The sequence below is a fragment of the Aspergillus neoniger genome (genome assembly GCF_003184625.1).
Source record: "Aspergillus neoniger CBS 115656 unplaced genomic scaffold BO87scaffold_8, whole genome shotgun sequence".
NCBI classification, from domain to species: Eukaryota; Fungi; Ascomycota; class Eurotiomycetes; order Eurotiales; family Aspergillaceae; genus Aspergillus; species Aspergillus neoniger.
Genome location: NW_020291136.1, coordinates 378117 through 398073, shown reverse-complemented (window position 1 = coordinate 398073; position 19957 = coordinate 378117). Strand labels below are relative to the sequence as shown.

At 50.6% G+C, this 19957-nt stretch overlaps 7 protein-coding genes across 7 annotated transcripts; 3 read left to right on the top strand and 4 right to left on the bottom strand.

The window, feature by feature from the left end:
* Positions 1–222: 222 nt before the first annotated feature.
* BO87DRAFT_374373 (uncharacterized protein) lies at positions 223–568 on the bottom strand. Its single transcript, XM_025622772.1, has one exon. It carries the CDS (start codon positions 447–449, stop codon positions 288–290), a length of 162 nt encoding a protein of 53 aa, XP_025482167.1. The 5' UTR covers positions 450–568; the 3' UTR covers positions 223–287.
* A 1818-nt stretch (positions 569–2386) lies between these two features.
* Positions 2387–3201, bottom strand: BO87DRAFT_452644 (uncharacterized protein). Its single transcript, XM_025628509.1, has 2 exons — positions 2810–3201; positions 2387–2773 (listed from the first exon to the last, which is right to left on the bottom strand). The coding sequence occupies exons 1-2, from the start codon at positions 2894–2896 to the stop codon at positions 2483–2485; spliced, it is 378 nt and encodes a 125-aa protein (XP_025482166.1). The 5' UTR covers positions 2897–3201; the 3' UTR covers positions 2387–2482.
* Positions 3202–4127: 926 nt separating this feature from the next.
* On the top strand, positions 4128–6852 carry BO87DRAFT_394951 (SLC26/SulP family anion transporter; the record flags this gene model as incomplete). Its single annotated transcript, XM_025625157.1, has 4 exons — positions 4128–4428; positions 4497–4642; positions 4703–5246; positions 5318–6852. 4 exons carry the CDS (start codon positions 4128–4130, stop codon positions 6850–6852), a joined length of 2526 nt encoding a protein of 841 aa, XP_025482165.1.
* A 689-nt stretch (positions 6853–7541) lies between these two features.
* Positions 7542–9915, top strand: mfs56 (putative MFS multidrug transporter; the record flags this gene model as incomplete). The annotated part of the gene is made up of 8 exons (XM_025628772.1): positions 7542–7872; positions 7929–8268; positions 8317–8329; positions 8381–8416; positions 8464–8860; positions 8913–9020; positions 9072–9709; positions 9770–9915. The coding sequence occupies 8 exons, from the start codon at positions 7542–7544 to the stop codon at positions 9878–9880; spliced, it is 1974 nt and encodes a 657-aa protein (XP_025482164.1). The 3' UTR covers positions 9881–9915.
* Positions 9916–10011: 96 nt separating this feature from the next.
* Positions 10012–10598, bottom strand: BO87DRAFT_353981 (EMC6 family protein; the record flags this gene model as incomplete). The annotated part of the gene is made up of 2 exons (XM_025621262.1): positions 10453–10598; positions 10012–10377 (listed from the first exon to the last, which is right to left on the bottom strand). Exons 1-2 carry the CDS (start codon positions 10525–10527, stop codon positions 10012–10014), a joined length of 441 nt encoding a protein of 146 aa, XP_025482163.1. The 5' UTR covers positions 10528–10598.
* Positions 10599–11142: 544 nt separating this feature from the next.
* On the bottom strand, positions 11143–13098 carry BO87DRAFT_423669 (uncharacterized protein; the record flags this gene model as incomplete). Its single annotated transcript, XM_025627181.1, has 3 exons — positions 11143–11199; positions 11253–12538; positions 12597–13098. 3 exons carry the CDS (start codon positions 13096–13098, stop codon positions 11143–11145), a joined length of 1845 nt encoding a protein of 614 aa, XP_025482162.1.
* Positions 13099–14814: 1716 nt separating this feature from the next.
* BO87DRAFT_303283 (TPR-like protein) lies at positions 14815–18255 on the top strand (the record flags this gene model as incomplete). Its single annotated transcript, XM_025619238.1, has 5 exons — positions 14815–15083; positions 15163–16181; positions 16225–17061; positions 17111–17326; positions 17375–18255. 5 exons carry the CDS (start codon positions 14815–14817, stop codon positions 18253–18255), a joined length of 3222 nt encoding a protein of 1073 aa, XP_025482161.1.
* Positions 18256–19957: the final 1702 nt, after the last annotated feature.

The following is a 19957-nucleotide window of genomic DNA, read 5'->3' as shown; positions in this document are numbered from 1 at the left end:
TAGCACCACAGAACAGATAGAGATATTAGGTACTATGTGTTGTATATCATGGACGCTCACTCTAGCATCATTCCTAATGCTTCGATGTTCACCTTTGTCATGGCGTCATTGAGCACTACATCATTCATTATACTCAACTTAATGATTGATTCTTCGTGCATTAGAACATTCTTCTCAATGTTGGATCCCGTGAGGTTCATTTCAAAAGTATATCTAACTAAGCGAGCTCTTCCTCTTCCCCCCTACGCCATATGACTAGCATAATGAGATAGATGTGCTGAGGTACTCTACGAAGAGTCAAGAGTCAGAGATTCAGAACCGGGCTGCATCATACGGCAGATGATGTTGCTAGAGCCTCTCACAGCATGGCAATCTGCACTGTAACCCTCCAGCATCCTTCGGGTGCAGGATGAAGTTGTGAAAAGCATAAGCTGTGCACCCCATTTCATCTGTAATTGCTTATTTCTGAGCACATGTTCATTGTTGAGCAGATGATGAGAGAAAAGATCACCCAAGTGAGAAGCTATACGTAGATGACGTCGATTAGTATCGTATATTAGCGGGTTGCTTGTTCAATGACTTGTGGGATGCCAGATTAACTCGAACGTAATGTTAGTATATTCCGTTGGAGGGGCACACCCAAGCTCGGTCATGTGCTCTGCAAGGACTCGGACAACAAAGCACTTGCAGGTCGCTTGTATCTCGTGACCTTCTCTGCAGTGAGATGCCAGACTCTTAGATAGATATGTTAGAACTGATTCAGATGAATGCAGTATAATGTCACACGGACAGTTCAAGCACGTTAAGCTATTGAACCCATGGTAGTGGGGTTATGGCAACTTTGTTGAGGTAAGGTTGACTGGCGGCTGTCACATAAGACATTTATTGAACTTTAGATGGATGACTTTGATGGATAGATATCAAGGTTTGCAGATCATTGTTGTTGGCAGTTAGTCTGGGTCTGTGCCAGAACCGTATGTCTCGCTTAGCTTCTTCTATGGGTGTTCTTAAGAGGCGACTGGATGAATTTGATGTACGATGAACGCATTCATGCTAGATAGAGGAGGCTCTAATGTCCGCATGTGCTGTATAGTTCTTGTCAGCAGACCGGACTTCTTGTTGATCAAGTTCGGCCACGAGAACGTCGAATATATTAGTGTTTTGGTAGATAGGATTTGCGGCGGGGTTTTGTCTGACATGTCCTCGCGCTGATAGGTCTGCGAGGAAAGGAAGCATCGGAATAAGATCAGGGTAGGAATGTGATGGCTTGGGGACTCATTGTTCGATGGATGATTGTCCATACCACGGGGATGCCGCAGCTGCAGGGGTGTAGTTGACTAGTAGAGATGGACGGAAAAAGGTGTGGTATCTCCGCGCAGCCAAGCGAACAAGGCAACTATTGCGGAAGAAAAACCCGCTGTTAGTCAGAAGAATGAGAGATTAATCTACAAAAGTGGCTCATTCATTTTGGACACGGTCGGGCCGAAGGTCGTGCTGCTCACCGAATCGTTCGATGTCTATACTCTGTAGGCATACATCAAACCACATCGAATTAATCTTCCAATGATGTCCCTGGACAGCCGCATCACGCAGTGATAAGATCGATGGCGCAATTCTGGGGAACCTGCTTAGCTCGCAACTATTTTTTAGGTACATATGCACCGGCTACGCCGGGCAATCCTTCTGAGACACTCCCTGGTCAGCACGGTCTGTCTGATTGGATGGAAGGTAGTGGCTGCTCCGAGGAGACATCCTGGTCGCATAAAAATTTATAGATGCAGCGTTGGGTTGGATACTAGTAAGTAGTTGTTGAGCCAATGCAGTTGGTAATGGAATGGAGAAAATCAACAAGGTTTAGAAGCGGTGGTGCTTACGGCCTGAAGCCGCCGTCAACATGACCTGTTAGAGAGAACAGAATATCTCTTTCCATTTGGGGTTGGGTGAGCCGTGCTAGATGGACTATGGGATTGTAGATCAGCAAGTAGCAGGGAAGCTGTCTTGTCGGGCTTCCATGTTTATCTGATGGCAAAAGAAGTTTGTTTTCCAGCAGTTCCATGACTACTGACGGTGCCAAGCCACATCGGCAAAGTCTCGTTGGAAAAGCTGAAAGGCAATCTTGGTCTTACAAATCTGTTGCATCCACAGTTACAGAGGAAATAAACGGTGGTACGTAGTCAAGACCGTCCCGTCCGCTTGTATTACTGCCGCTTGCTTAGCAGTATGTTCGTGACACCCAGATATATTGTTGCCATGCACATGTGGAAATCGACTTTAATTTATGCCAGATTACAATAAGAACACAGCAGATTGTTCAATGACCCCGAAATAAATTTTTTTCCAGACCTGCAGAGTAGCTCCTCAGGTAGAAACCGATTCTGGCAGTCCAGGCCGATACGAGATGTGTACTCGTCATCCGGGCATCGGAGATAGAGTACTAAGTAGATAAAGTGGGAAAGAAAGGGAGATTAGTATTGGTGGCAAGTCAGTCCAGGAGGCAAACAGTAGGGAAAAGCAGGGGGAAGGTACCAGGGACCTCGTAGTTACGGAGAACTTCCATCTTCTCAACAAGGGGGGTAGGAAGAGCACAGAACGGCCCAGCCGATACTTGGACGAAACCGCGCGGCCATCTTTCACCATCAGTCGGAGCGATGGCGTGTTCTCGCACTATTCCCATTGGCCGCCGCCTGCCCGCCGCGGATGCTGCTCCCCAGTAGCCAGGGACCATTCTCATTGGTCCACCCTGGTCCTGACCCGTTTCCGGTTGGCGGTGTGCCTTGGCAATATGGCGGATGGAGTCCACTCAACTTACTTTCCCTTTTGGCTCCTCCCCCTCTGCGAACGTCGGACAAATGCTGGATCCATCACGAAGAGGAACATTTCCTCTTGCAATCGTCATGGTGGGTTACGACTACCGAGAATGAACTCCATTCTGTTCGGCTCTTTTGAGTAGTGAACCATATTATCATCAGGGTTTTGAATCCCGTTCAGTGGTTGGCCGGAGGTTAATCCTGTCCTGGATGCTCAACTACACACTTGATACACTACTCCCTCCTTCCCATGCAAATCGCAAACCATGGGCCCAGCCGGTGGGCGGGCACCTGCTCCACGGCTCATCGTCATCTTTCGCTTCCAGACCCCGGCCAAACCCACCTAAACGGCGCTCTTACGCCAGCTTTCTCTGACGAGCTTGGCCCTCCCTGCAGGCTAGGGAATTTTTTCTTAGCTGCGTGTTGACGACGGGCTTGTGAAAATTCCAGACGGCGTGCTTTTTGCCCTTGACGATCCCTGGTGGATCAGCTGCCCCATCACTGCGCGTTTCTTGCTGATGCTCCCTTCCCGGTTGATAATAGTCGTACCATGGTCGTCGTTGTCAATGCCATTTTGGCGCAAGAATACACATTGATCGGCTTGCATCAACTCCCGTTGCGACGTCCGCTCTCCCCACGGAGACCCGTGTCACCTTAACTTCTTCTGACAAGACTAATCACCTTAAAACTCTCTGGACTGACTTCCCTCGAACTACTTTCACTACTTGTTCATTATTTTCCTTCTTCCCATTTTTGCTTCTGTGGCTATTTGTGTTGTTGAAACACTTGCGTGGGACGGATCTGCTGGTCTCATCTTCCGCTCGACCACAATTTTCCCCGTGCGCCACATCTACATTATCTCCTAGCGAAACACAAAAAGCCGCGTGTGCTTTTCTTGGACTTTTGTTCTCTCATCTACCTTTTATCATTTTTATCTGATAGATCTTTTGAGTTCAACTTGCTCGTGTAGCCTGGATCCTGACGTTGAAAAGAGGGTCGAGTGGGCATTTTGATATTTCGCGTTCATAGCTCCCGATCACGACATCGGCGCTTGGCTTCGGATATTCATTTTAAATCCGCACTATCCTCCCGCCTCCACTTTTATATCGTTTGCCATCAACCTTGCCATGGGGCTTGCCTAAATACACCCCTGGAAGATATATTACCTTGGAGGACTGCAATTCTCTTTTCCCATCACTCGAGAATTGTTGTTGAGCAGCTCCGTTCGTCAACGCCAAATTTCCACTTTCCAAGTGGCTCGGGGCACCATCTTGCCCTAGAAACAGTCCTTTCCTACCATCAGAGGCCTCCCCGACAACCATGTCGCAAGACCTCATGACCAAGACTGGCCACGGCCTGGCCAAAGTTCTGGGTATCAAATTGCCTTATCGGGATCCCCTTGGAGCTCACTCCGACCCCGTTACTCGCGGCGAATCGACCTTTTCATACGGCACCGTTGAGACATACTCTTATCTTGAACCGGAACCTACCACTGCCGAATGGCTTAAAGAGATCTGTCCAACCTGGCATGATGTCCTTATGTACTTTTACAACTTGTTCCCCTTCCTTTCTTGGATCACGAAGTATAACCTGCAATGGTTCTTCGGTGATCTCGTCGCCGGTAAGTCGCCACATCGGGTCCTGATGCTGTACATATGTGTGGCCAATGTGTCTTACTTAACTCATCAGGTGTAACTGTCGGTGCTGTTGTTGTCCCTCAAGGAATGGCCTATGCCAAACTCGCCGAACTACCAGTGCAGTATGGTCTCTACTCATCGTTCATGGGTGTACTGGTTTATTGGTTTTTTGCCACATCCAAGGATATCACTATCGGGGTAGGTGCCCTCTTCCAATATTTGCCGCTATCGAGCCATGCCTTCTAACTTCCCGTCTAGCCTGTTGCTGTAATGTCCACGCTGGTCGGAACGATTGTGCTCCAGGCTGAGCAAGAGATCCCGGATGTTCCAGGACATATCGTGGCGTCTTGCCTGGCTATCATCTGCGGTGCCATCGTCTGTGCCCTCGGTCTTCTTCGGCTCGGCTTCATCGTTGACTTCATTCCCCTTCCTGCAATTTCGGCATTCATGACGGGATCCGCTCTCAATATCGCTGCCGGTCAAGTCAAGAAGCTCCTTGGAGAATCGGCCGACTTCTCCACCAGAGGCTCAACCTACATGGTCATTATCAACTCGTTGAAGTATCTTCCTACTGCGGGTATTGATGCTGCCCTTGGTGTGACAGCCTTGGCCATGCTGTACATTATCCGTTCGGTTTGCAACTATGGTGCTCGCAAGTACCCTCGCCAGGCTAAAGTGTGGTTCTTCGCGTCGACTCTGCGCACTGTCTTTGTCATCCTATTCTACACCATGATCAGTGCGGCAGTCAACCTTCACCGCAAGGATAACCCGATGTTTGATCTTCTGGGCAGTGTACCAAGAGGTGCGTTTGATGATATTTGATATATCTATTTTTTGAGGGTAGTCAACTAACTTTACATGTGTGTCCTTCAGGTTTCCGAGATGCGGCTGTCCCTGTTGTCAACGCTAGGATCATCAAGGTCTTTGCCAGTCAGCTCCCTGCCTGCGTTATCGTCCTCCTTATCGAGCATATCGCAATCTCCAAGTCCTTTGGCCGTGTCAACAACTATACCATCGAGCCGTCCCAAGAATTGGTCGGAATTGGTGTGACCAACCTTCTCGGCCCTTTTCTGGGCGCGTACCCTGCCACCGGATCCTTTTCCCGGACTGCCATCAAGTCGAAGGCAGGTGTTCGGACTCCCTTGGCCGGCTGTATCACCGCCATTGTTGTGTTGCTCGCCATCTACGCCCTGACCGCCGTCTTCTTTTATATCCCCCAAGCCGCCCTTTCCGGTGTTATCATCCACGCTGTCGGGGATTTAATCACGCCCCCAAACACTGTGTACCAATTCTGGCGCGTCTCACCCCTTGATGCAATCATCTTCTTCATCGGTGTCATCGTAACTGTCTTCACCTCGATCGAGGATGGTATCTACTGCACTATCTGCGTGTCCGTGGCTGTCCTGCTTTTCCGCGTTGCCAAGGCCCGCGGTCAGTTCCTGGGCCGCGTTACCATTCACTCCGTTGTTGGCGATCATCTGATCCAAGGAGATGGCAAGTATGGACCTGGTGGTTTCCCCGATGCCCCCGACAATGAGGGCGAATCCCGTCGGTCTATCTTCCTTCCTCTTAACCATACCGATGGCTCAAACCCCGAGGTTGAGGTGGAACAACCATACCCCGGTATCTTCATTTACCGTTTCTCTGAGGGCTTTAACTACCCCAACGCAAACCACTACACCGACTACCTGGTTCAGGCAATCTTCCGCCAGACGCGTCGCACCAACCCGTTCTCTTACGCTCGTCCCGGTGATCGGCCTTGGAACGACCCCGGCTCTCGCAAGGGCAAGGAAGAGAGCCGCTCGCAACGGCCCATCCTCCGCTCCATCATCCTCGATTTCTCGTCGGTTAATAATGTTGATGTGACTTCCATCCAAAACCTGATCGATGTTCGCAACCAGCTCGATCTCTATGCCTCTCCTCGCACTGTGCAGTGGCACTTCGCTCATATTAACAACCGCTGGACGAAACGAGCACTGGCAGCCGCAGGGTTCGGTTACCCGACTCCTGCTTCTGATGACGGGTTCCACCGGTGGAAGCCGATTTTCAGTGTGGCTGAGATCGAAGGACGGGCGTCTGCTGCGGCTCATGCGGAGATGGTTAACAATGAGCATGCCCACCAGAACGCCGTCAAGCGTGACCTCGAGGAGGGACTCAAACATGAAACCCACATGACCGAGCGCGAGGCGTCCGGAATTGATATTGAAGCGTCGTCCGACAACAGCAGCACGCCGGACGACAAGCTGGCGCGCGATCTCAAGGACAGTAAGGCATACCGCAATCGACGCAAGGCGGCGGTGGTGCAGGGCATCAACCGGCCATTCTTCCACATTGACTTGACGAGTGCGCTCGAGAGTGCCTTGGCCAACTCGCCTCCGGAAGAGCCTATTGAGGAGCCAAGCGCATGAGTCGATCCGCGATCGGTATAGAAGATGAACGATCCTCCCTGGCTGGAGCTTCGAGATGATTATATTTCATGGTTTTTTCTTACCTGGGGTTTTGCTTTGGAGCGAGTCGGATTTACGATTTTATTTACTGTCGATTGAAGCTATACCCCTGATGTCTCGCTATGTGTATATAGATAGACTCGTTCAAGACGTACATATATTGTTTAATGCGTTCATGCTGTGCGAACCACGTCCTATAGAATAGATTCCTAGAAGATATTTGTTGAGCTCAAGATTCATAGTGTTACAATATAACGTTAGTTAAGAGGCTGTGTTGGCTGACTCCTCGCAATCCTTACCGCATTCGGTAGGGCTTGCGCATAGTACCATTCCGGCCAATCAGACGGGCACGCATTACTTGCTCGAAACGGCCCTACATTTGACTGGGATGCTCTTGACATCAGTCAAGTTGACATCCTTTGTGCCTCGCACTGATGACTCGAAGGAGATATATTGTCTAGACCACACAGCCTCAGTTGCATCCGAGTCGGCATACGAGGCCAAGTTGGATTCTTCATATATAGCTACACAATGGCATCCTATAGTCCCTTGATTCTACCAGCAGCCCGTGCAGCCTTTTCTATATCAGACATCTCTCATCATCATACTATATTCTGTTGAATCTACTTCCAGACTGACGGGCTACCGATATGATCAAAGCTTACAAGTACCTATCGCAGAAGACGAAAGACTCCAAGTCTCCCACACCAAAGCCACTTTGTGCACATCGCTCGCAATGGTACCAACTAGAATCGAGGAACGGCGAAGACTCTGAGCCTTTAGAAAGGCTTAGGTCTGGCTCCACCAAAGAATTGAGTCCTGCTACAGACACCGAGAAATGCAGCCTGTGCAAGGAGCAAAAGCATAATGCGCGAGTGTATCGCGTCAAACTCATTGCTGGCCTCACCCTGCCGTTTACTCTCTCCACACTGGACTTGACCATTGTTGCTACTGCGACCTCGACTATTGCATCTCACTTTAGTGAGTCAGATTCTTGTGTTTAACTGTTTCTTGCTGACCCCTATCGTTGTATCTAGACCAATTCGACGAGCTGAACTGGATCATTACCGCCTTTAGTCTCACATCGACCACCTTCATTCCCATATTCGGTCAGCTTGCCGATGTTTTCGGGCGTCACATTATACTACAGACGGCATTGTCTCTCATGCTTATTGGAAGTGTCTTGTGTGCAGCTGCGCAGACATGGGGTATGCTGCTGCTCGGTAGGGCTTTGCAGGGTATAGGCTCTGCAGGTCTGAACAATATCATCATGATTGTTCTGGCCGATAAGGTGTCTTTGAAGGAGAATGCAAGGAATAAGTCTCTGTTCACCATTTTTGGAGGAGTGGGATATGCCGTGGGCCCGGTTATTGGAGGGTAAGTGTTCGTCTAAGGATGATATGAACACTACTAATGACTGCATAGGTATCTTACTGATGTGGGTAGCTTGGTTGTATGCCGATGTATACTTTTGCTGACGAAATGACAGAGCAATTGGCGATATTGCTTCGTTGTGCCTATTCCTGTAAGTATGGAACTATCTTTCTCTATGCAAAGGCTCACAATCATCAGATCGCTGTTCTCAGTCACATCATGATTTTCGTGCTGTTGCGGAACGACCTTGTCGAAGGAACCATGTTCAAAAAGGGCTCAAGATGGTCCTCGATACTCCCAGCACTTGCTACCATAGATCTCGGAGGATCGGTCCTATTCATATTCGGTGTTGGTCTTATCATCCTGGCCACTACGTGGGGTGGCGCCACTTATCCCTGGTCGTCTCCTCAGGTGCTGGCGCCATTGATCATCGGTGCAATCTGCTTCATTGCATTCTTCGTGTACGAGTACCTCCTTGAGCCAGGTAAACTGTTCGCACGCATCTTCCCGAAACACGTGGCGATGGTTCCATATAGCCTGTTCGAACGAAGGGATACAATCTGGCTTGCTATAGTGAACTTTTCCACTGGCGTAGGTAAGTGACACATCCATCCATGCTACACTCTCACAGCCGCTGACTGCCTTAGCTTCATACTCCATCTTTTACTTTGTCAGCATCTACTACATCTTGGTAGCAGGCTACTCTCCCTCGAAGGCAGGCCTAGATCTCTTATACTACATCCCCGGACTGGGAGGTAAGACATCTACCAAGCGAGACCTGCAAGCACTGGCTAACATGCATACAGCTGGTGTCTACCTAGCAATCTACTTCTGCAACGGTTTTCCTCGCCAAACCTTCTTCCCCCTCTTCCTGGGAGCCGTGCTCAGCACCGTCGGTCTCTCCGTAGTGGCCTATGCCATCAGCGCACAAAAGACCAGCCTGCTAAGCGGAATGGTAGTCATCACTGGCGCAGGAGTCGGACTGCGCCTGATGCCCTCATCGCTCCACACGGTAGGCATTTGGCCAGAGCGGATAGCACCAGCCATGTCCTTGATGCAGGTTTCGCTTCCCTTTGGGGGCACGCTCGGCTTGACCATCATGACAAGTGTATTCAACAACAAATTCGGCCGCTCCTCTGCCATAACGGGCCTGGAGGGCACCGGCAGCTCGCTGAACGTCCACGATACCAACTCGTTAGCATTTCTCGACAACCTGCCCGCAGCCGTGCAAGACAGCGTCCACATGGCTGCTAAGGATGCCATCATGTGGGCGTTCATCTCGATTATCCCCATAATAGGATTGAGTCTCATAACGACAACAATCATGGGCAACGTCTGGGTGAACGTTCGAGCAAAGAACGACGGAGAGCATGCCGGAGGCAACAATACCGAAGATGGACGAAGCGAGGTCATCCACGTTCCGTATCTATGGGCTCTAGCCAAGGTACATCGCCTCTTCCTTCCTTCCATACCAGAGATAATGCTAATAAACCAAACCCTACAGGGCACCATAACCACCCACAAGCGCATCAGCAAGCCCATCTCATCACCGCCACCCCCAACCCACCCTACACCACAACACCACATAAACACCCTGGATAGCATAGACCCATAGAATTATACATGTATACATAACACACATCAATAAACACACCATCCAACCCACCACCTATCATCCCCCTTCTCACCCCCCATCTTCCATCACCCATCTCCCCCATACCTCCCACCAAGTAAAGAAAAAACAAATCACCTCAAAACCCCCCCAACACCCGCCCACCCAAGCACAAACCCACTAAGCGCCTCACCCAAAACCCCACCCCCAAACCAAACATCCCTCCAAGCTGCACGTCTCATCATGCCCCCACCCTTAGTACCCTTACGACCACCGACGACGCCCCTTTCATCCATACCCTCGATTTCCCCATTCGCGCCAGCGAAATACATCCCCGCACCGAGGCCCCCCGAGCGATAGAGTAACAGGGCGTGGAATAGCGCGGACACGAAGACCGTTCCCAGGAGGTAGAAGAGGAATCCCGTGGCGGATTGGAGGGAGAGGATTCCGGCTGTGAGACCCAGGAGGAAGGAGGTTAGGGAGTGGAGGGAGGATAGTGTCTATATATAATTATTTGGTTAGATTGGTATGTATGTATGGTTTAGTGGGAGGTTGGTGGTTGTGGGGATGCGTACCCTGTTGTTGTGTTGGAGGGATTCGGGGACGAGGGGGTTGATGAGGAGGGAGAGTTCTTGTTTTGTGGGTGGCATTTTGAATCTTCTCTTATGTTGCTTTTGGTTTGGAGGGTTGTGGGTGGATGGGTGGTTGATGTTGGTTGTGGGAAGTAGGTAGATAGCATAGGTAGGTAGCTGTGATATGATGTTGGAGTTGGGGATATTGCCGGTTGGTTCCGCCTTTAGTGGTTCTAGTACTTTTTTCTCTAATGTTAGTTACTACGGAGTTTGGAGATTGGTAGACTACTAAGTTACTAAGGTTCTGGATGCTTGAAGTGTCTACTGTAATCTGCTGTAATTGCAACAATTATATTTACCAAAGCCATGATGATTATACCATTAACATCCTAGCCGTCATAACACGACATGCTGAGACACAGCCCCACGCACGTCTACATGAACATGTGAATACATCCATACAAACAATAAGTCAATAAGTCAGTCAAGTCGGTCACTCATCCAACTGCCCCAATGGCGTTCGAATCCCATTACTAGACAACTTCCTCCCAAGATTCATTTCCGATGAGATCGCTCATAGGTTCATTTCGGATCCTGCCACTTATGCCCAAAGCCAATCTAGTCAATTAATGCAATAGAGAGAATGTAAGCAGAAACGTTAAGTCAAGACGATGAATGAATGGCTGCACTTCGTCACGCGATGTTGTCGAGCTTGCCCTCGGCTTTGGCTTCTCTGACTTGTTCGAAAACCTACAAAAATTAGCATAACCCTAACCATCTAGGAAATCTTCGATTTGACTCACCTTGAGCATCTTGTTTCTGGCACCCAGAGCATTGACGCCGCGGTCTTCCAGCGCCTTGTCGTTCAGTTCGACAAGCTCCGTCCACTTCAAGTCCTTCAGGTTTTCCGTGTACTTGTGCAGCCGCAGCGATCTCAGCCAGCTGGGAATATCCTTCAACAGGTTGGGGTCCGTGGGGTCCTCCGGCGGCTTCGAGCTACCGCGACGACCACGCGGGGACCGGCCGCGAGCCACTTCCGAGTGGTCCGAGAGGTAGCCCTCCGGACCTCCCAGGCCAAACTGCCCGATGCCGAGTGCACCCAGGCCGTTACCCATGAGCGGGTTGTTCGGGTCATATGCCGCCAAGAAGCCGTTGTTCTGCGGCGAAGTGAAGCCCATCGGACCAAGTCCGCCAGCACCCTGCATGGCGATTCCAGGCGACGTCGGGCGGGAGCGACGACCCGCCATCGCGGCCTGCTGCTGTGCCTGCAAAGCTGCCAGCTGCTGAGTGTTCAACAGCTGTCCGGCAACCAGGTGATTGTGGCCCGGGAGGCCCGGGCTGGCCAGGCCACCATGAGACATGCCGTGGCCGGCGTTGGCCGAGTTCTTACCCTGGCCATCGTTGGAGCGAGCCCGACGGTACTTGCGAGCATCATCAAGTGCAATGCGGTTGTTGACGGTCGACAGTGCGGCCAGCTTCATCGCAGTCGCGTTGGCCACCATATCGGCCTGCGAATTCTGCTGGGGCTGCTGCGATTGCTGGCCAAAGGTCGCCGTCATGGGGGTGTTGGTCATGGAGGCCCAGCTGGCATTTCCAACATTGTACGGCGAGAGCAATGGAGCATCAATCTCGGGGGCAGGAATCGTGGCGGTTTGGGTAGGGAGCGGAGAGCGCAGGCTCGAAGGAGTCTGGCTGAATTGGCCCATGGGCTGATGGCCGGACGAGGACTTAGGACGAGCGATAGGGGGTTGCGGCTCAGATCCGCGCTGGGCCCAGGGCGAAACCGGAGGCTGGCCCAAGGTGTCGTTGCTGTTGTCCGGAGCGGAAATGGTGGGTGCCACAAAGGAAGTCCGATCGAAGACAGCGCTGTTGCGGTTCGAGGGCGGAGCATTGCCCGTTTGCTGGGTGAACTCAGCCTTCTTCTTCGCGATTGCCGCCGCGGCATCAGGGAACATGGCATTGATGGTGGACGAGTCGAGGCCGGAGTTGCGCTTGGCACCCGGGGACGGCGGGGGGCGACCGAGAGAGCTCCGGGAGCTGTCCACGTTCAACTTGGACATGGCATCGTTCAGGCGGTTAGACATGGCATCTGTCGAAAGATTATTGTTAGTACCTGCCACGCTTGCCTGTTTTGGTATGCAACTTACCCTTCTCACCAAAGTTGGCTGGAGACAACAGTCCCGACATGGGATGGCTCTTGGCCATCTGCTGCAAAACCTGGATGAAGAAACGAATCTGCACCTGAGTGGTCTGCTGCAGCAGAGCATAAAGGGCAGCAGTCCTCTCCGCCTCGCTGAGGACCCGGAACCACTGCTCGATGGCGCTAAGCTCATCCTTGAAATCCTGGTCCAGCGTGGCAGCGGCCATCTCTTCCAATGTAGTCTCGTACTGATCAATATCCGCGAGCCACTGCTGAGCTGCACGGTCCAACGGATCCTCCGCGTTGTTCGACGCCTGAGACTGTTGATTGAAGTACACTTCCGAGGAAGGACGGATACTGCGGGATGACAGAGGAGACGGGAAGCCCGACATATCGGCCGATGCACGAAGCTGGTGCGATCCTAGATTCCGAGACGACGATGGAGGACGAAGACTGGACTTGGAGGCTTCAGGCGTGCTGTTGCGGTTGCCGATGATATGGCTGGCCATAAGTAGGGATTGAATGAGGGTAGGATTCTGGAACAAGGAGGGTCAAAGGAAAGTCTCGGAATAGGACTTTCTTTTCTGAGTGTCTTTTCCCTTCAAATCGGTCTCCCTTTACGCGAGGCCCGGATGAAAAATAAATACAGAAAGAGAAAAATTACTGCAAAACACCTGCAGCACCTGCTGAGTTTGCGTGTCGTGAGGGTTGGTCGGAACAGGAGGTCTTTCTTATTTTGGTCGCAGGCTGGGAGATAGCGAATCACCCAGGAGACAAAGGATCAAAAGCGAGAAATCTCTCTAAGGACGGAGACACTTTTTTTTCGGTTGGAAGAGGTGAGAAACCCAACTGTGTTGGTTCTGGACAATGACGTTTGGGGCACAGACCAGTCCAGTGGCTGCACTGCCCGATTCGGATTCTAGGATGAGGAATCAAGCGAATCGCAAGAGCATCAAAGGAGGTGTTTCGATCAATCGATTGGAGAGAGAACGAGAAAAGACAGATGGCCGGAAGAAAATCCTCGGTGGATGGCGAGTGAAAAACGCGGCGACTTCCCGGGTGGAATTAGTGTAGGGGAAGTGTGGGTTGCGCTTTTTTTTTTTACTTTTCTTTTTCTTTTTTTTCTTCTTTTTTAACGAAAGGATGTCAGGGTTATCTGCAATAGTGTGTCAAACACAGCAAGCAAGATACCTAGAACATCAAATAAAAAGGAAAGTAAAAAAGAAGAAAAAAAGGGGGGAAGCGAAGAAGCAGAAACCTGATGGGCGAGGGAGGTGAGGGAAGATGGGGGGGAGGAGGAGGAGAGAAAGAGAGAGTTAGATGGATGGGGGGGAGAAGGGAAGAGGGAGAATAAGACCGAGACACAAGAGGGAGTCGAAGAAAGGCGGAAAAGAAGATAGAGAGAAGCAACAGAACAAGTCAAGAACGAAAGAAACAAGAAGCGAAACGAAAAAACGACACTTTGCCGTGGCGGGCGTAAGAAAAAGTCACCGGATTGGCTGGTTTGGGTTGTGTTTGGCTTGATTTGTTCTCCGCCGAACGAACCTCTTCTCTACTTGCTTCTTCTTCTTCGACTGTCCAGATACTCCAGGACTTCAATCATCATCGACATTCTATATCTTTTGTAACATTGACTATATCGACAAATTCATCGTTCAAGATCTGGTCATATCTTCTCCTTCCATCTGACCTATCTCACTTCTATATCCCACTGCCTCCGACGCGTCCCAGTCGGCCGGTCTGGCCGGTTTTCTGCATCGGCAAGTTTAGTCTGGGATTGGCGGCGCTTACATGTTGCTATGAATAAACCCTCCCTCCAGGTCCGTGATCCGACCTTCCTTTATCGCTCCGCCTTACCCTTTGTTTTGTGCGCCTCCCTTGGGTTCTCGAATGTTTCTAAACTGCCTTCTCTAGACGCTATTGCAACGCCATCCAACCGTGATTTTGGACTCAAGCCCCAATTGCTTGTCCGTTTGCTGTGGCTCCACCACAACCCAATGATGATCGCTTCTTTGTCGCATAGTCTTACACAACACTCCCCGATATCTTTGAGACGACTGAGACGACACCTCGGCTAGTCTGTCTGCTTACTTAGTGATCTGCGCCTCAAGGGAGGTCTATGTTTAGTTTCCAGCCAGTCTTTGCACTCTAGGGGCCAGTGGCCGGCAAAGTCCTGCTACACAAAGTCCGTATTAGTAAAGTCACCTGAATAATTGTATCCCAAAATGGATCACCCGGACGACCATCACCCACATCACCCACCTCCCTCGCAGGAGTACGTCTATCCCGATATTGATGAGACGGTACATTACCCATGGCAGGGAAGCCAGCCAACCACGCAAGGAGAGGCCTCCATTCACTCCGTCCTGGACCCGCGCCTGTATAAGGACCTTTTCACAGGTAACGCCTCGCAGGTGCAAGATGAGGCTTCCTTTGAAGAGGATGCAGAGGCGTATCAAGAAGCAGACGATTCGGACGAGTCCCTCTATACGTTGTCTTCAGAGGAGAGCAGGTTAGTATCACGACTTCATGCGAGTGCCCTAATCTCACTGTCTGTCGCTGACCGCACCCAGTGAGGAAGAATTCTCTAACCAAGCCGAGGAAGACGACGATGGCTACGGTCGGAGACGTCGCAGGGGCACAGGCCCCTTCTCTGGTCGATATGGTGCTCGCGGCGGAAAGGGCATCCGGAGAGGACCGCGCAAACCACTAGAACCGAGCCCCGAGTTCAAGATATTGCATTCGGAGGCAACCTCCGCCTTCATCGATGGTGACTATGACCGTGCCATTGATCTCACAAAGCGTGCCATTCAGGTTAACCCCGAGATGTTCGCGGCACATTCGCTCTTGTCCGAAATCTTCCTGGCCCAAGGCGAGAAAGACAAAGCGTTGACCGCGTTGTTCAGCGGCGCTCACACGCGGCCCAAAGATCCTACTGTATGGGCGAAAGTAGCAAGGATGATCCTCGAACGCGCCGGGGAGGAACGTCAAGGTGCACTGAATGACGTTATCTACTGCTATAGCCGTATCATCGAGTTGGATCCGAAAAATTACAATACTCGATTCCAACGAGCAGCGATTTACAGAGAATTGGGCTACAATGGACGAGCAGCGACAGAGTATGAGCGTATCTTGAAAGAAGTCCCACACAATGCTAGGGCGCTTCGACACCTTGCAGAAACTTACATCGACCTCAATGAGGTCCAGAAAGCCGTGGACCAGTGGCGGGTGAGCGTGAAATACTTTACGTCTTTGGAACCGGAAGATGCTCCTGAGTTCTCTTGGTCCGATGCCAACATTTACGCCGAGCTGTACAGCTATTTGGGCCGGCCCTTCGAAGGCCTCAAGGCCCTCAAGTCTGTCTCTCGATGGCTCCTAGGCCGAAAGGACGATACGATGTGGGAGGAATTTCATGAGGATGACCGGGAATGGGATGCGGATGACTCTCCTCGACGCATCAAGGCTGATGGATACGAACCTCGAAGGTGGCCTCGAGATTCGTACGGTCTTGGTCTACCACTGGAGTTGCGGATTAAGCTGGCACTCTTTCGTTTGCGAATGGGCTACGAGCACAAGGACGAAGCTCTGGTAAGTTTTTCAGTACATGATTAGTAGCCGGCCTATTTCTGACGCAGGAACTAAGCACCACCTCGAATGGCTAAATCCGGAGGACACATCCGAACATGCCCGGTTGTACGATTATGGCGACCTTTTCCGAGAGGCCGCTGATGCGCTCAAGGACGTCGGGCTTTTCGAAGAGGCACTGCGGTTCTACATGCCACTCCAACAAACAACCGAGTACGCAGATGTCGGCTTTTTCATGGCAATGGGAGAGTGTTGCAGTGTATTGGGCAAGCTTGAAGATGCCGAGAACTGCTTTCTTACGGTTGCGGAGCACGATGCACGGCACGTGGAATCCCGTGTGCAGCTGGCAAAGCTTTATGAGGGCATTGGTATGTCGGAAGAGGCTCTAAAATACGTCAACGAAGCGGTCCTGCTAGGAAGGCAGGAGAGCCGTAGTAACCGCCGGCGCAAGGACACAAGGCTGGAACAGCTCGCTGTGGAATTTAAGACCGCCGATGCGGCTCGTGAAGACGCTGCCCTGAGGTCAATTGCGCCTCAGCCCTCAAGCGCTGACCTGCCGACTGCTCTAACTACTACTGCACCAGCTGCAAAGGACACGGAGATGAATGAAGAGCAAAGGATAGCAAATGTGCAATATCTCTATGGCAAGTTGATGCAGCTGCTTCCGCAAGCGAAAGAAGGCAACGCAGAAGCCACGGAGGACTGGCTGGATATCGCAGACGCTTTACTGCGCGAATTCCGGTCAAATCGAGTATTCTACCCTATTCAGCGCAACATAACCTTCTTAGGCTATTCGCGCGAAGCACAGAGAAAGGCGGGGAGACACAAGGGGCGCAACTTCATCGATGAGATGCAAGAAATGGCTGGGCGTCTCCAAGAGTCTTTAGGTAATGGATGTCCTTCTGTGACATTGGGGCATAGCTAATCGTTATCTAGGGAGTATTCCTGACGAGCCTCTTCAAGGGGCTATACCGACTGACTACTATGGAATCAGCTTCAATGAATGGCTCGACCTCTTCCTGCAGTATGCCGTCACTGTGGCGGCGCAAGGAGAATCCGACGAAGCGTACGACACGCTCGCAGCCGCTGCGGATGCCAGCGTCTGGTATCACTCCAAAGCCGACACCCGCATGATTCATGTTTGCTGGTTCAGTGAGTATCTATTGTATCATATTCTGCATGGGATACTGACCTTCCTAGCTTGTGCGCTCCGGATGCAGGACGAAGAGACGCTAGCAAATGAAGCACGATGGTTTATCAAGGAGTACCAATTCGTGACTGACACCTATCGCTTGTTCGCCATGTTGAGCCGGCTCGTCGGTGATCCTCACCGGTCTTTGTTCCACTCGTCACCAAACATGAAGTTTATGCTGCGTCAGATCAAGGCTATGGACTTTACTATACCCGATGAGGTTACAGGGGAGCGACCCAATCGGTTCGTGCGTGAGTCGGCTTACAAGGAACGCGCATCCTTGTCTACACGAGACGAGACAACGGGCGAAGCTATTCCGGCAGATGAAATGGACGTTGCCCTCCTTGTGCTGTACGGCCACATCCTTTACTCGGGAAACAGTTTCTACCCAGCCCTGAACTACTTGTTCCGCGCCTATGCACTGGACGATCAGAATCCAGCCGTCCTGCTCTCCATCGGCCTCTGCTATATCCACCACTCACTCAAGCGCCAGTCCGAAAACCGTCACTACCTCATCATGCAGGGGCTGTCATTTTTGCAGGAATATCGACGCGTCCGTGAACGACCAGGAAGTTCTCTTTCAGAGCGGCAAGAGATGGAATTCAACTTTGCGCGCGTCTGGCATAGCTTAGGAATCGCTCATCTAGCAATAGAAGGCTACCAGCTTGTGCTAGATCTCGGCGCACAGATCCAAGCGCAATCCCAACAAACGGACTCGCACCATAAGGATGGCGGCGATGTCGTCATGGGCGATACAGGGCTAGGAGCGCAAGCTCCCTACGTGGAGGACTTTTCGCGGGAAGCTGCGGTAGCGCTGCAGATTATCTATGCCCTAAACGGCGATTATCAATCGGCCCAGAAGGTCACGGCCAAATGGCTGGTAATTTAGTTCGATTCCGGGGTCACCTGTACCGTGTACCAATACCTACTGACTGTACATAACGACTTAACTAATCCTTTAGTTCAACTACTAATGCCGCGAAGCAAAGTGGGATGGATGGGTGGATGCTCTGCTAATGCACGCTCAGGACCCAGATAGAGTAGTACCTAGGACTCAGACCTCCATCAGCTTATGCACGTACTTTGTCCCTCCTTAGCTACTACCAGCTACTTTTGAAAAGAGAACACCCCATGACCTGCATGCGAGTAATTAGTAATTATGTATCTGTGCAAATGACCATTTCTTACCCTGCCAAGTCAAGCATAGTTTACTCCAAGGGTACTTACGTACGTGGTACATATTAGTACTTCCCCGCTTCCTGTCATATCATGTGGCAACTTACTAGCTACATAGTTACTTTACTGTTATCTGTTATTGTGTAATGATCATCATATTTGCAGCATATGCACCATGACATAAGAGGCGAACATGACAGGCAGGGGCACAAGCAGCAGGGGTGGGGAGGGGGAGGACCCGCCACACTCACACATAATTGCATTGTTATGTATGATGTACCTTATATGCAGAGTAACATCATCAGCGGCAGCAGTGGCAGCAACGTGGGTTTGTTTTCTTTTGTTTGTTTGTTTGTGTCTGCGTGGCGACTTTGATTTTGATTTTGACATGAAGCTTAAAACAGACAGGGTCCTGTGACTGTCTTGGTTGTTACATCGAGTAGGAGTATGTATCGGTACGTGGATCCTATGAAGGGAAAGAGAAGCTTGATTATTACGCTTCGTATGTATTTAATGGACTGTCTCGAGTATCAGGTAATACTGCGTCGCTGGTTTTTGGGTACCTGTGTATGGGTAGTAGGTATATAATAGCTGTCTAAAATATGAATGTGGGGATGTAGTATAAATATATTTAGGGTGCTTTGATGTATGAATTTCCTATGATATCCACTAGTACTATCTACTTACTACCCTATGAACAGATTAGTAGTTTTATACCCTAGAATGGATGATAATACCATAGTAGTATTTTTCTTGCGCTACCACTCTTGCTTATCTAGCATAGGAATAGTTTCGACGGTGTAGTATATAGTAGTATCCCGCTCTCTAAGATTTCCACAGATACGTCTTGGTGATCAAAGATCAGCAGGGTTATCTTTTCTAAATGACATCCAAAGGATGTCAACAATCAAAAGCAGCCCCAATTTATAACATCCCCCCTCGATTACCATTCAATTTTGGATAATAGCATGCTTGGTACTCAACTCGGCACCAAATCCTCCTCCGCAGGACTCTACCAACGACCTGATGCAAGCCTATTGAGTAACCAACTAGTCCCTATATCATTATCAATCGGGGCAAAGTTCGTGGCGTCGTGTCACGTCAGCTGATATGTACACGTGGACTGTTTCATACTGAAGACATCGAGAGAAAACTCGCATATATCCTAGCCAGTGACGGCATATAACAAGCCTCTTCTTTAGTACATCTCTTCCAGATATACCGCCCAAGATGATGAGGACTTGAAGGGATAAGGTATACTTCTGAGTAATTCCTCTCTTCTCAGAAGTTCCTGCTGCCCCTATTCAACAACATGCAAGTAGTAGATCCCCGCGCGCATGCACAACCCCCTTTCCGCCCAATGCAGGATCTGTTGCAATGCCACCGTGGCTGCAGCTTGACACCCCCACTAATCC